The sequence below is a fragment of the Tympanuchus pallidicinctus genome, unplaced genomic scaffold, assembly GCF_026119805.1.
Source record: "Tympanuchus pallidicinctus isolate F22 unplaced genomic scaffold, pur_lepc_1.0 scaffold1, whole genome shotgun sequence".
In the NCBI taxonomy this organism is placed as follows: domain Eukaryota; kingdom Metazoa; phylum Chordata; class Aves; order Galliformes; family Phasianidae; genus Tympanuchus; species Tympanuchus pallidicinctus.
In genome coordinates this window covers 39,628,286-39,641,046 of record NW_026294618.1, presented here as the reverse complement: position 1 = coordinate 39,641,046, position 12,761 = coordinate 39,628,286, and the positions used below count along the sequence as shown (strand labels likewise).

The 12,761-nt window shown below is 35.8% G+C and overlaps 1 protein-coding gene across 3 annotated transcripts in view; it reads left to right on the top strand.

Moving 5' to 3' along the window:
- ASCC3 (activating signal cointegrator 1 complex subunit 3) overlaps positions 1 to 12,761 on the top strand; it is a 257,468-nt gene that overhangs the window by 228,199 nt on the left and 16,508 nt on the right. For all 3 annotated transcript variants that reach the window (XM_052685015.1, XM_052685110.1, XM_052685166.1), the window contains exon 37: positions 7,069 to 7,293. In XM_052685015.1, coding sequence (XP_052540975.1) covers positions 7,069 to 7,293 — 225 coding nt within the window. The remainder of the gene's footprint in view (positions 1 to 7,068; positions 7,294 to 12,761) is intronic.

Below are 12,761 nucleotides of genomic sequence, written 5' to 3'. Positions count from 1 at the left end.
GACCTCCTATTGCTCTGTGCACAGTGGCAAAGGTCTTTCCAACTCCTGACCTCTGGTCATCAGGAATGTCATCAGTAGTTTGTAGTTTGGACGTTTTAAGTAAGAGGTGAACTTGTGAAATCTAAACCCTTCAGGGTGTTTTTAAGTGATCACTCAACTGTTTCATTGCCTTAGCTTGTGCCTTTTATGATGTCTGTAATTGTAAAATTTGTGGTGTTCATCAGATGCAGTTATTTCGAAAAATATGAAACACTGGTCTGTTTGAAGTGAGAATTCTGAGGACCCAATTATATATTATTTTTATATATACATATGAGACATTTGTAAGAATTGTAAGCACTTTTAAGCCTTATGTTCTTAGAAACTAAGTTTGTAGATCCCACCCCTGATATACGCCCATTTTAAATCTTGAAACAGTTATAATTGATTATTTTTAATTTATATTAAATAGGCTTTTTTACATTATTGCATATCAATGTGTTTTACAACTTTATCTTCAACTACTCGTGCTCAACTGCAAATTTATGTCTCTGTAGTTTCCTCCTGTAGTTAATTGGATTGCCCTTATGATTTCAATTTTTTTATATATACGTCTTTTATCTGTAAAAATGTTTTAACTACTAATGGGATAAGTAAAAAAGTTAAAGTGCAGTATTTGTTTTAGACAATACTGAGCGGCCCTTGTCCCCTGCATATTGCTCTCCATCCTATGCATGTCTGTTTTCCTCCTGTCTTCTTTTTCACAAATAGAGAGTTGAGGGTGCACCAGCAAAGCAGTGGGGAAGCAGTGAGATCGCTTTCCTGCTACCCAGATTGAACAGGAGAGTTAGCACATGCCCTGGTAGGAAGCCTGGTGCCAAAGAGGAGCCCCTTCTCTGCAGTTAGGGCCAGCTGCTGCCACCCCAACAGCTGTGTGTCCTGCAGGCCTGGCATAGCTGTGCTTTCTGCTCTGCTTCCCTGCCAGCCCTCAATACTGATGGGAAGGACTGAGAGAGTCCCCAGGGGAAAGGGACTGCAGGGTTGGCTCTGATGTGTTGGGTGCTGTTTGATTGTACTGCCAGAGAGATGTGTGGTGTGGAGAGTTGGTATATTGTAAATGAAAGCAAGAAGCATGTTTAGAAATTGTCTCTGTGACAAGTTATTCTATCACACAGCAGATATATTTTCTCCAATCTTTCCTCCCATTTTCTTTTTTTCTTCTTTTGCATTGTGTTTGATACTGTTCAGGATTGCTACAAAACTGCAGCTTGTTCTGTATGTTAGCACTGCCTTTCAAGCTGCCCTGAAACCCAGTGTCAGTTCTTGCAAAGTCTATCTTTACAGTATTTTGTGCAAGTGTCTGCTCTCTACAAGAGAGGGCGTGCAGTACAAACATCACTGTGTAACACAACAATGTTGATAAGCTAGGATAAATGACTTTTTTTTCTTTCAGTCTATTGATGAATCTTGTATAATAACATAACATCTGTTCTTAAATGCCTAACATTTGTTCTTAAAACCTATAACTACTAATATATTCTTATAACTGTCTTTAACTGGGATGTTGTCTTTGACCTTTTATGCACAGGAGTCAAACAAAAAACAAACCAAAATAAACAAAAAAAAAACATTTTAAACTTTAGAGTTTGAATTATGTCCCATCAAATGAACTTATATGTTTATAATCTGCCAATAAGCTCTTTGAAATGGCAGCTTATAATGGAATCACTTTTCAGAGATACACTTTTCAGAGTAATAGTTCTATCAGGCACTTCACCCTGCCTGTTTTTCAGTCTACTTTAATTTCAAGTAGGCCAAAAAAGAAGTTTTAAGCATATGGTCAGTTTGAGCTTCTTTTTTTTTTTTTTTTTTCTTTTTTTCTTTTTTAAAGAATGAATTTTGTCACATTTATTTCTTTTCTGAATATAAATTGATACTTGACTGAGAATCAGCTGCCTGCCAAGATATATCTGCATAAATTTAATATCTTTCCTTGTAAATAAAAATCATACTTGAAAATGTGAGATAAAACATAGTATAAATATATTGGTAATAATGTGTGTGTGTCACAATGGTATCAATACAGTCTTGGGAAGAGAATGAGCAAAGGAAGATTAATTTGGGAATTATAATCAGGCAGGTTTTTTTCCTTATAATACAGTAAACATAGGTTCAAGTGAAACTTTTTTTCAGCTCATGAATGTATGTGTACAAATGTATATATTTTTTAATTGACATTATTTCAAATGTTTGTAAGTACTGTAGGTTGGGTACCCTCAATTTTCTTATCTATGAATCTGTTATAAAATACTATTGTCTAGTTACCCAGCTATTCACCAGATCAGTGATGTTCTTTTTTCTTTTTTCTTCCTCTAATTCAGCCGTGTAACTTTATTACAGTAAGACAAACACAGGTATTACCCAAATGAGGACTGTCACAAACTGCTTTAAAGATTGGTGTCCTTTCTGTATGCTGCAGCACTTGGACGTGGCAGGTCAGGGCACTGCACTAGAATACTCTGCAACACTTTGTATGATGGAACAGTGGAATAAAAGCCAAAAACTGATTATTTAATTTATTATTAAAGTAGTATTCTTCTAGTATTAACTAGTGTTAACTGCATAACAGCCATTAAAAAATTCTACATTTATTCCTGCTCTTTTTTTTTTTTTTTTTTTTTCCTATTCAACATGCAAATATATGATTTATGCAGACCTTCAGCCTGTACTCAGACTCCCAAGAGTTTATGTAATTTAAACCAATGTTCAGGTAAAGAAGATGCATCTGCTATATTAACTGAAAATGATTCTCATCTTTTCACTTTTTTTGCTATTCTGGTAGTTACTTCTGATAGTAGTTTACTGCAGGCACTGATTTTTGAACACTTTAACGTGGCAGCTGTTAATTTTGCTATCATATTTTCTAGTACTACTTTACCCTTGTCTCCTCCTCTCTCTGCACCAGAAACTTTAAGGAGAACAAAACACATCACAGATTTTTAAAGTTCAGAACGTGGTGTGTTTGAATTGCATCAACCCAAAGAAAAGGAACGTACATACAGTTAGTCAATTCTAAGGTAGTTTCCAATGCAGCATCACTAAATAAAAGTCTCTGGTTCAGCTCTGGAATGTGAGAAACTATTTTTGGTTTGTTTTACCCCTCATTGTTACAAATTAATCAACTGCTCTTTAAAGTCTAGAACTCATTAACTTTATACGTTTTACTGTTCCCATGACTGAAACAAATGTAAAATATCCAAGTTTACTTTAGTTACTCACCTTGATCCCATTTCTGTCTGTTCTTAACAGGTATCCTCTCTTATAGACAGGTGAGAAAAAGTACTTACTTGAGGGTTAAGATATTTCAGAAGGTTTACATGTGGTATAAGTCTGGACTTCAGCTTTCAGTATAAATCAGTAATTTCAGCCAAGCTTATATATGTTGTAGGTAGGTGAAAAATCTAATGTTTTTTATACATTTGGGCACTGTGAAACCTAGTATTCACCATGTTGGGTAGATTATTTGAATTTCCATTGAGTGGGACTCCTCAGTCTTACTTGCACACATTCTAAGGATCAGAGTGTGATTTGGTCACACAGACTCACAGATGCAGATCTGAATTTGAGACAGAGAAGCATTTTTATTAAACAGGCATTGAAACAACCCTTAGTAGCTTGTTAGTACACTGAGATCTGGATCACTTGAGAAATTGTTTTGAAATAAACATTCTCCTTTAGTTTTTTTTGTTGTATTAATAAGCAGCTGGATGAGACACTGAGCAATTCAGAGCTGGCAGTAGGTGTCAGAAAAAGTTAACGTATGGCAGTAGCCCATACAAACATGGGGAACAGAAATTTGAGAGTAGTCTCCAGGAAGAAGGAATGAAAATATTGAATGTCTCAAAACAGTAGCCCAAAAAAAAAAAGAAGAAAATAAAAAGAAAGAAAAAAGAAAAGGACATGTATTTTAAAATGAGTTTAAAATGAGTTATGTACTTTTAGAATGATTTAAAAAAAAAAAAAAAAAAAAAAAAAAAAAAAAAAAAGAGTGATGATAAACTATGTACTTAGAACACAGTGTTGTGTGATCCAGATAGGACTCTATGAAGTTAGTGGGTGATGTTGGCAGGAAGCAGAATTCTGTTATCAGAATAGCCTTTGCCCTTGTAAAATATGCCTGTCAAGTTTATGAAAGCGTATGTGTGGCATTCCTCAAAGGCAAAGCAAGTCACTGTTTCTCATGTAGCCCAGAGTTGCATACAGGATTAAGTGTAGGTTGCCCTCAAAATGATGCAGCCGTCTCTACTGCCCAAAAGAATACATTATTGGGAAAGTTCAACACAGACCCATAAAATACAGAGAGCTGTGCAACAACTGCCAAATGCTTAACTGCAGAACCCATAGCTAAAATTCCTAGTTATCTCTTGGTATCCCCCAACAAGTTACGTTTAATTGTAGGAAATTGTATTATTTGCATTGTAGTAATTGTAGTAAATGCATTATATTATTGCAGCACATGGGCTACAGTAGCCCTCATTGACATAAGGAAAAGGGAAAATGAAAAATACACAGCAGTGCTTTGTGATTTAACTGTAAAGTTTTTATTAAATATTGACTTCAGAATTACAATTAATGATTGAAAGGTGATTCGATCTGTTTCCTTATCTGTGGAAAAGCAATATTCAGATGCAGCGTACTAAAATACTGTATGTTCTATATTGTGTGGAATAGTTGAGTCTACAGCCTTTCCCTAACAGATTGAGAGTTGTAATGAAAAGGAAAACTAAAATGAAAAAATACTGAGTGAACAGCAGGTCCCATTTGAGGTGATTACAAAGGATGTTTCTTTATTCTGTCTTTTCTTGTGCAACCTGAAAACAGTAGCAGGGGGTTACGAGCAGAGTTCATCACAGAGTTGTCAATCACTGTCATTTAACATTTTGCAATGGAAGATGTCTTTATTCAAGGACAGCTGGGCAAATCAGAGAAACAGATTTGCAGTTAGTAGTCTGTCCAGCCTACACTAAGCAAACAGGGACAGGGCAGAAATACTGGCCTCTCACATAAAAATATAATGGACTCTGCTGACCTCAGTGCCCTCCATTCAGCTTCATTCTCAGTTGTATAAAAGCTTCACTACCCATTCTCAATTTCCTTTAATTACCTACATGATGCAGATAAGAAAATGAACCTCACTTACTTACAGTCAGTGATCACAAACAGGAAATTAAGTAGGCAAGTTGTTTAAAATAAGGGGAGTGTTTTGGAGGTAAATAAAATGTGTGCTGGGGAAGAATTAGTGAAAACGCATTTTTGGGAGCACCAGTTGGTCTGGAGTGACTCGGCTGATCCTTTTTCTTTCTGCTACTTTAAACTGCAAAGGAAAACTAAGTAAAAAATCTCCTTGGTAAATATTCTTTAAAATATCTTTGAAGGAGAAGCAAGTTAAATAAAAAGAGTGAAGCAAACATGCAACATTCTATGGGGCTTAAAAAGATTGTGACCTTAGGTTCAGAGAATAAATGACCACAGTTTTCACAAGAGATCTAGCAGAGGCATCTAGGATTAAGCAGCAGTTCTCTTTAGACTGTCTTCACTTTTAATCTGCAGTCGAGATAAATTAATGACATTCTGATTTCCTTTTCAAATCTATCTTTCCTTTTACATTTATATCACAGTTTAGCTATAGTTTCACTGTGTAGTTAAAATAAATAGAAAATGTGTACTGTCCGTTTTTTGAGAGGGGGGCACAAAGCAGCTATATAACTTCTTTTTCTTAGAAACTCTAAAAAACCTCTGTTAGGACTTGAATGAGTGGATACAATACTTTGCAGTTCTGTTAGGTAGTTCCATTAGGTGTTGAAAAATGGCAGTTTCTCTTTACTTCATTCTGCGTTGGCTACCTTTGTGGATGTTTAATGAAAATGGATGTTCAGGAAGTCTGATTAGAGGTTGAATCTGTAGCTTAAAAGGAATATAAAACCTTGAATAATTTAATTTAATGGTCTCTTTTCTAAACCTACAGTTCAGAAGACATTACCTTACCGTTCAGGCTACCCAAAACACTTTTATTTTGTGATAAAATATATTTGTATAAATTACAAATGGAAAAAATACCTCATATTATAAAAGTCTTACTTTACTTGCAAATTTTATATTTTAGAAAGATCATTCTCATTCCAAACAAGAATATGTATGCATACATACAAGAGGATTTTGTGGAGAACATTGCCACTTGTGTCTGGATTATGTACATAGTACTCATGGACTCTGCTGACCAAATTATAGATCTGAGGATGCTTCTGTTGAGAGTTCTTACTTGCAGAGACAGTACATCTCCCTGTCAATAGCAGACTGAACTACCACTCTGACTACACAGACAGACTTTTTCCCCTCTGCCCCAATGATGCTGCCAGTGATAACGACAAAGGTTATTGTACAGCTCCTTTTTGCAACAGTGAGGAAGTTCTTAGCTCACATTTTGATGTGAATGGTAGCACAGAAGATAATTTTCAGCACCTACTTAACGATTTTGCTGTTTTCTGTGATTACCAAGCAGCTGCTGCTTAGAAATTGATTTTCAAAATAATGAAAATACATTTTAAAATCAATTTGAAATACAACCCAGAGCTGTTTCAAGCCAACAGTGTTTTGATTACAAAAAGAAAAGTAGGAACTGTGAAAAATGAAAATGTCAGTTGTTAACTTCTTTATAGCTAACTTTACTCTGTTTTTGTGTGCTAACTAGGGTAGGATATCTGGAGAAGGTCATCTCTAATACTGAATCCATCCAGTGAATGTATTTACTTCATTATTTTATTTTCTTATTCTCTAGCAGAAAAATCATCGTAGAAAAGCTTTTAAAGCCTATAATTGGGTGAATATTTTTGAATAATTCACTAGCTGTTGTTTTCCACAAACACCTGATTCTGATAAGTGGGCTACGTAAATATTAAAATATTGCTATTTTAGCAACTAAATCTAATTACACTAAATTAAATACATATACTTTTTATGTCTCCGAAAAGAAAAATAATTACTCTGAAGCTAATTACAATGCTTAAATGTATTTTTTACCTTTTTTTTCAGAATGCTGATGAGTACACAGATCTACCTGTGAGACACAATGAAGACCAAATGAACAGTGAGCTAGCAAAACATCTTCCAATTGAAGTCAATCCTCATTCATTTGACAGCTCACACACAAAAACACACCTCCTGCTGCAAGCCCACTTCAGTCATGCCATGTTGCCTTGTCCAGATTATGCAACTGATACAAAGACAGTGCTGGACCAAGCAATTAGAATATGTCAGGTATAGTAATGCATTTCAGTATTTCAGTCCTGTTGTGTTTTTACTGTTATTATATTGTAATTTTGAATTTTTTATTTTGACTATTGAAAAATCTGAGGATTTCTTGCAATGTCTTGTGAGAAAACTGGCGTGATGCCACTATGTTTAGGAGGAACTATAAGCCAACAGAGATGTTCTCTTTATAAAACAGAGGTAAATGAGCTTCTAGTAAAAAAAAAAAAAAAAAAAAAAAAAAAAAAGCCTGCACTGACTGAAGGCATCTGTTGTCATCTCCTTTCATATGCTTCAGTCACTGTACTGTGGAATGCTACATAAAGTCATTCCTGCGCAGATGTATTCCCTACAAATTGTGTGCTGACCCCCAGGAACTATGTCCCATGGGTACCTTCCTTTTTATAGGACCCTAAAGCATTCTAGTCACTGCCAAGCATAAATAAAACATGTTTTGAAATGTAATTTGGGACAAGATACCGGGTTTTTCTACAGCTTGTGAAGAAATATATCTTCTGTTTCCCAATAATCGCAGAATCAAAGAGCATTCTTTTAAACAAAGATTTTAAAAACAATCTGTAGGCTTGTGACTTTTACAGTTGTGCAGAAATCTCATCCCACAGAACTAAACTGGCCATGGGGAGTACTGGTAGCAAGCAGTCACATGTATAGATGCATGCCTCAAAAGAATTTCAAAGCAGCAATTTAGGTTTGCAATGGATTACTACAGTATTTGAAATACACCATTAATTACAATGGGAAGAAAGCTGAGCTCTAGGTGATGAAGAGAACAGGTTGGCCCTTTGCTTCTGGAAGAGAAGAGTAATAGTATTTATTTTCTTTAGCAGAGCTGAACCTGGACTCACTCACAGATTCTCAAAGATCAGGCGATCTTCAACAAAGTTTTTTTTATCTTGCTCAGTTCCATATTTGTAAAATGAAGATAGTAATTCTTTCCTCCCACCATTTTTGTTTGCCCATATTTTAATATTCTCAGTGACCTACATGTCATCTACAAGAATGATGTTCCAATCTTATTTGAAGATTTTATTTCAAAAACTGTAATCACTCAGAAAAACAACCTAAGGCATTCAGCAGTTCCTTTAAATTGAAGTAAAATTCAGAATATTATTCCATACAGTATTTTGGCAACTCAGGCCTTTTGTTAACTGATAAATAATGTTACATATACAGTTGTCTTTAAAAAAAAAGAAAGAAAGAAAGAAAGAAAGAAAGTTCCTGCTTTCAAAGAACAAGAAAAACATGCAAGCACGTTAGTATTTTGAAGTTGGTGCATGGTTTAAATCTCTTGGGAGAATATTTGTTCCATCTTATTAGTCATGCTTTCCAAATGGAGGTTAAAGTTCCCAGAATCTAAGCAATAGACAGGGTTACACTTTCAATACTGGTTGTTACCTTTTTCCTTAGCACTGACCTGCTGATGAACTCTAGGTCAACAGAGGTGGAAAAAAAGATGTTAGTTGTGAGAAAAGGAACTGAACCATGGAGGGCTCCACTGATAAACACATCCAGTGGATGACATTCTATGTGCATGTGAACACGTGCTCATACACCTCAAAGAGTAAAATTCAGCTGTGAAGCAGAATTGGGTTTTGAAATGTGTTGAATTTCTGTTTATTTACATACAAAATACTTTAGGTGTTAAGGTTGTGTAGCTAACCTTCCAATGGTGACCTGAACATAAACTGTTGTTTTTGTTGGTGGATATGTGAGCAAAATGCAGACTTCCTGTGTCAGCTCTGCATTTCTGTTCCAGAAAAATAAGGTCTTTCCAAGAGTTTTTGCAAGTGGCTGTTTTCTCAGTACATGCAGAGGCAGCCATTCCAGGTCCCCCGTAGAGCACATTTGCCAATTTCTATCAGTATGCATAAGCAAATCTCTTTCCAACACAGGTAACAAAATTCTCCACTCTCCTGTGCTGTCTTCACCTAAATCAGCCTTCTCTCCCCTGCTGCCTTTCACATTTCACCCACTGCCTGACTCTACTGATGTCGTCTGGGCCTCTTTGCCACTAACTTCAGGCTGAGTAGAGTTAATAGTCAGAAAACAATGATAATAGCATGAGCCAAGAGTAGCTGATGGATTTTGTAAAATCACCAACTAAAACTGGTGAAATCCAGTGAAGCTATTTAGTCTGCAGTAGTTGCTCAGAACAAATGTCAGAATTATTGGAATTCAAAATATTTGTAGTGTACTGTCTTTCATAATTTACCACTCTTCTCCTCAGCATATATACATAAAGCTCTGAAACAAGATCACTGTAATTACAAAACAAAACAAAACAAAAAAAGAATTATCCATATTGTAAATAAATAACAAACCTTTATGATTTTAAAATGCCCTGTGTAGGAATCCCATCCATATTCCATCTCCTCCAGGGACAGGGCTCTTGAACAGGGTTGCTTAAACATTGTATGTATATAATATCTACATATATCAATTACATGTGTACATGTATGTATGTGTGTATATGTATATATACATATGTGTATAATATATATATAATATATTGCAATTCTTGACCATTTTTGTTGGTTACAGTAAAATCCATAAGAATGTAACAGTGATCAGCTGCTTTAGTGTAGTCAAGCTCTGTTACCCTTCCAACTACGTTTGTTATGCAAAGATAAAGTTCATGTTATTGAAGTCTCTTTTTGTGAAGGCAACAGAAAATACCGACAGGTTTGGTTTTTTTTATGTGACATTGATAAGATTCCATTCTCTTCTAATAAGAAATGGAGACAGCCACTGTTAAATTACTTTTGCTGAGATTTCTGTTATATTTTTATATTAGAATTCTGTTGATCTATACTCATAATTAAGCATAGAAGTCATGAGCTATGAAGTCACGTCTAAGGTCAAAAAGAGCACATTGCTGTGATGACACAGCATTAACAGAATTTGAGGAGCTGTGGGATTGACCCAATAGAAGAATGTAATTCTTGCCATAGAAAATTGAAGAAATACATTCTGTTACAGTTTTCCTGTAGTTAGAATTAGTTTTGTTTAGAAAAAAAGTTTGTTATAGCCAAGATAAATTTTGATATGTATTTACACAGGATGAAATACAGAATTCTTTCCCTTTTACTGCAGAAATATAAGGGATAGCAATATGCAGTATTTATATTCTGGAAGGTGAATGCTGCCCTACTTCCACACCCAACTTTTTAATGAACCTGAAAAGCTTCAGTGAAAAGCTAAAGAGTTTGTTAATCACTGACGTGTTGCCATTGATAAAATATAGAAGGTTCCCATGACTCAAAAAAATCTGCCAGTATTTCCTGTGAGACCATGGGCAAGTCACTTAATTTCTGTTTATCCTGGCTACCTTTAATAGAATTACAGTAAGCAGTGTATTTTCTTTAATCTTAGCACGCTGTCTGTATTATGTTTATTGAGAAAAGATAGAGATATCAGTAGTATAGTGCTCAGCACTTCAGCTGTTGCTTAAATTCAAACATTTCTCCACTTGTGGAAGATCATGAAAAAGAATAAAAAATCTCATGAAATGATCTGTTTAATATTTTTATATAATAAAATTACTACTGTAAAGACAGTACCCCATCTTTTTTCCCAGTCTCTGATTTAGAATTATGGGGAATAGACTAAATCTAATCCCTTTTTTACTTCTTTTGTCAAGCCTTTTGTGACTGTGTATTCAGCGATCAGTTCTTATTCTGCTGTTCTATTGCCTATATTTGCATTAATTGAAATAGATAATAAGGTAGTAATACTACCAGTTTCAGATTCAGCAAGGAATATTATGAAATAAATGTGACAGTTGCTGGCTTTGCATTGGGATTGGCCACAAGCCTCCACTTGTGGTATAATCGTTGATAAAATATTTTAGTGTTGCCAGAAGGAGGACTGCCATGGAGCCCAGACTTAACCTTTAAGAAGTGTTTACCTATGGATGTGTTAAATGCATCTCTGTGGGGTATCTGTGCACTGAGAGAAGATGGACAGGAAGGCAGGTTCTGCACTGCACAATGAAGTGCAGTTTGTATGGGAAACATGCATATCCCCAAAACGAGGCCCAAATAGCTCTACTGCGGATGGATGGCCTTTTCCAGGCTTGTTACACCTCTGGAGAATCTCATTTTGATATGAAAGAAAAAGCTCTTCAAATCAGGCTCTGCATTTCCTTATTAACTGGACAACTATATGTGTAGCATCCCTTTACTCGTTCTATAATAGGTAAATTAAATAAGTTCTTTGTGGTCATTTTAATTTGAAGGTTTTGATGCAACTCTGAGTATCATCTTTCTTGTTCATGTTTAGAGCTTTTGAACATTGCACAGCTATTCAGTCTTAAGAGCTAGCTTATGGATTACGAGTTTTTTTACTCAGAGAGTGGTGAGGCACTGGCACAGGCTGCCCAGGGAAGCTGTCATATCCCATCAGTAGAGGTGTTCAAGGCCAGATTGGATGCAGCCTGATGTAGGGGTTGGCATCCCTGTCAACAGCAGGGGTTTGGAACTGTGTGATTTTTGAAGCCCTTTCCAACCCATGCCATTCTATGATTCTTTGATACTAGAATTCTGTGGGTGAAATACTTAAGCTAGCAAATTGCAGGCAGTTCTTTGCTGATGGGAGCTGTGTCCAGAGTTCTCAGGCAGAAGCTGGTTTCTGCCCATGTAGGCATAGCTGCAAACAGCAGAGGTGCCTGAGCTGTAGTTCCCAGGCTTTGCAAATGTCACTCCACGCTGGACTTCCCATTCTCCCCAGATGTCCTCAGTTCCTAACATCCACTAAAACTGATGGCTTGGGGAGCCATGCCCCTTGGGTCATTTGTTTTCCTGCCTGTGAAGAAATGGAGAAGATCCTAAGTACACTTCAAGCTCTTGTGTTATCTCCTGTTATTGTGGGCATATCAATGTCTAGCTGAAAGGTAAAAATTACAGGAGTGACACGTTTTTTGGTTGCATATGTGAGATTTGTCCAGAAGCAAATAAATCTGCTCGTGAGAAAGATGCTGTGTATTTTTCGTAGGCTTGGCAGACTTGTGCAAGCTATGGAACAAGCATGTAATTGTTTTGTTTAATAAATGCATTTCAAACTATAAGTAAGTGGGCACCTTAATTCAGAGAAGGAAAGAAAGAAAGTTAAATCAACTCCATCGTGCAGAAGAGTATTCAGAAACAAGTGAATAGCAGAAGCCAATGTCTCTTTAGCTCCTACACACATTCTTTGTATACATGTCGTATTCCAGCGATTGTATCATATCTGCAGTTTTACTTGAATACTAGTTGGTTACAAGGTTGGGTTGCTATTATTCCACATCAGGAGGGTAAAAATAATAGAATAACAAAAAAGATTTATGGAACATATATTGGAAATGATGCTCATTTATAGATAATAACAGCAATAAATATCTTTGTAGTGATAGTGCCTGGACACAGGAAATACTGGGATGGAAATACTTGCTTTTTTATAGGCATGTAAGAGGAGGGGAA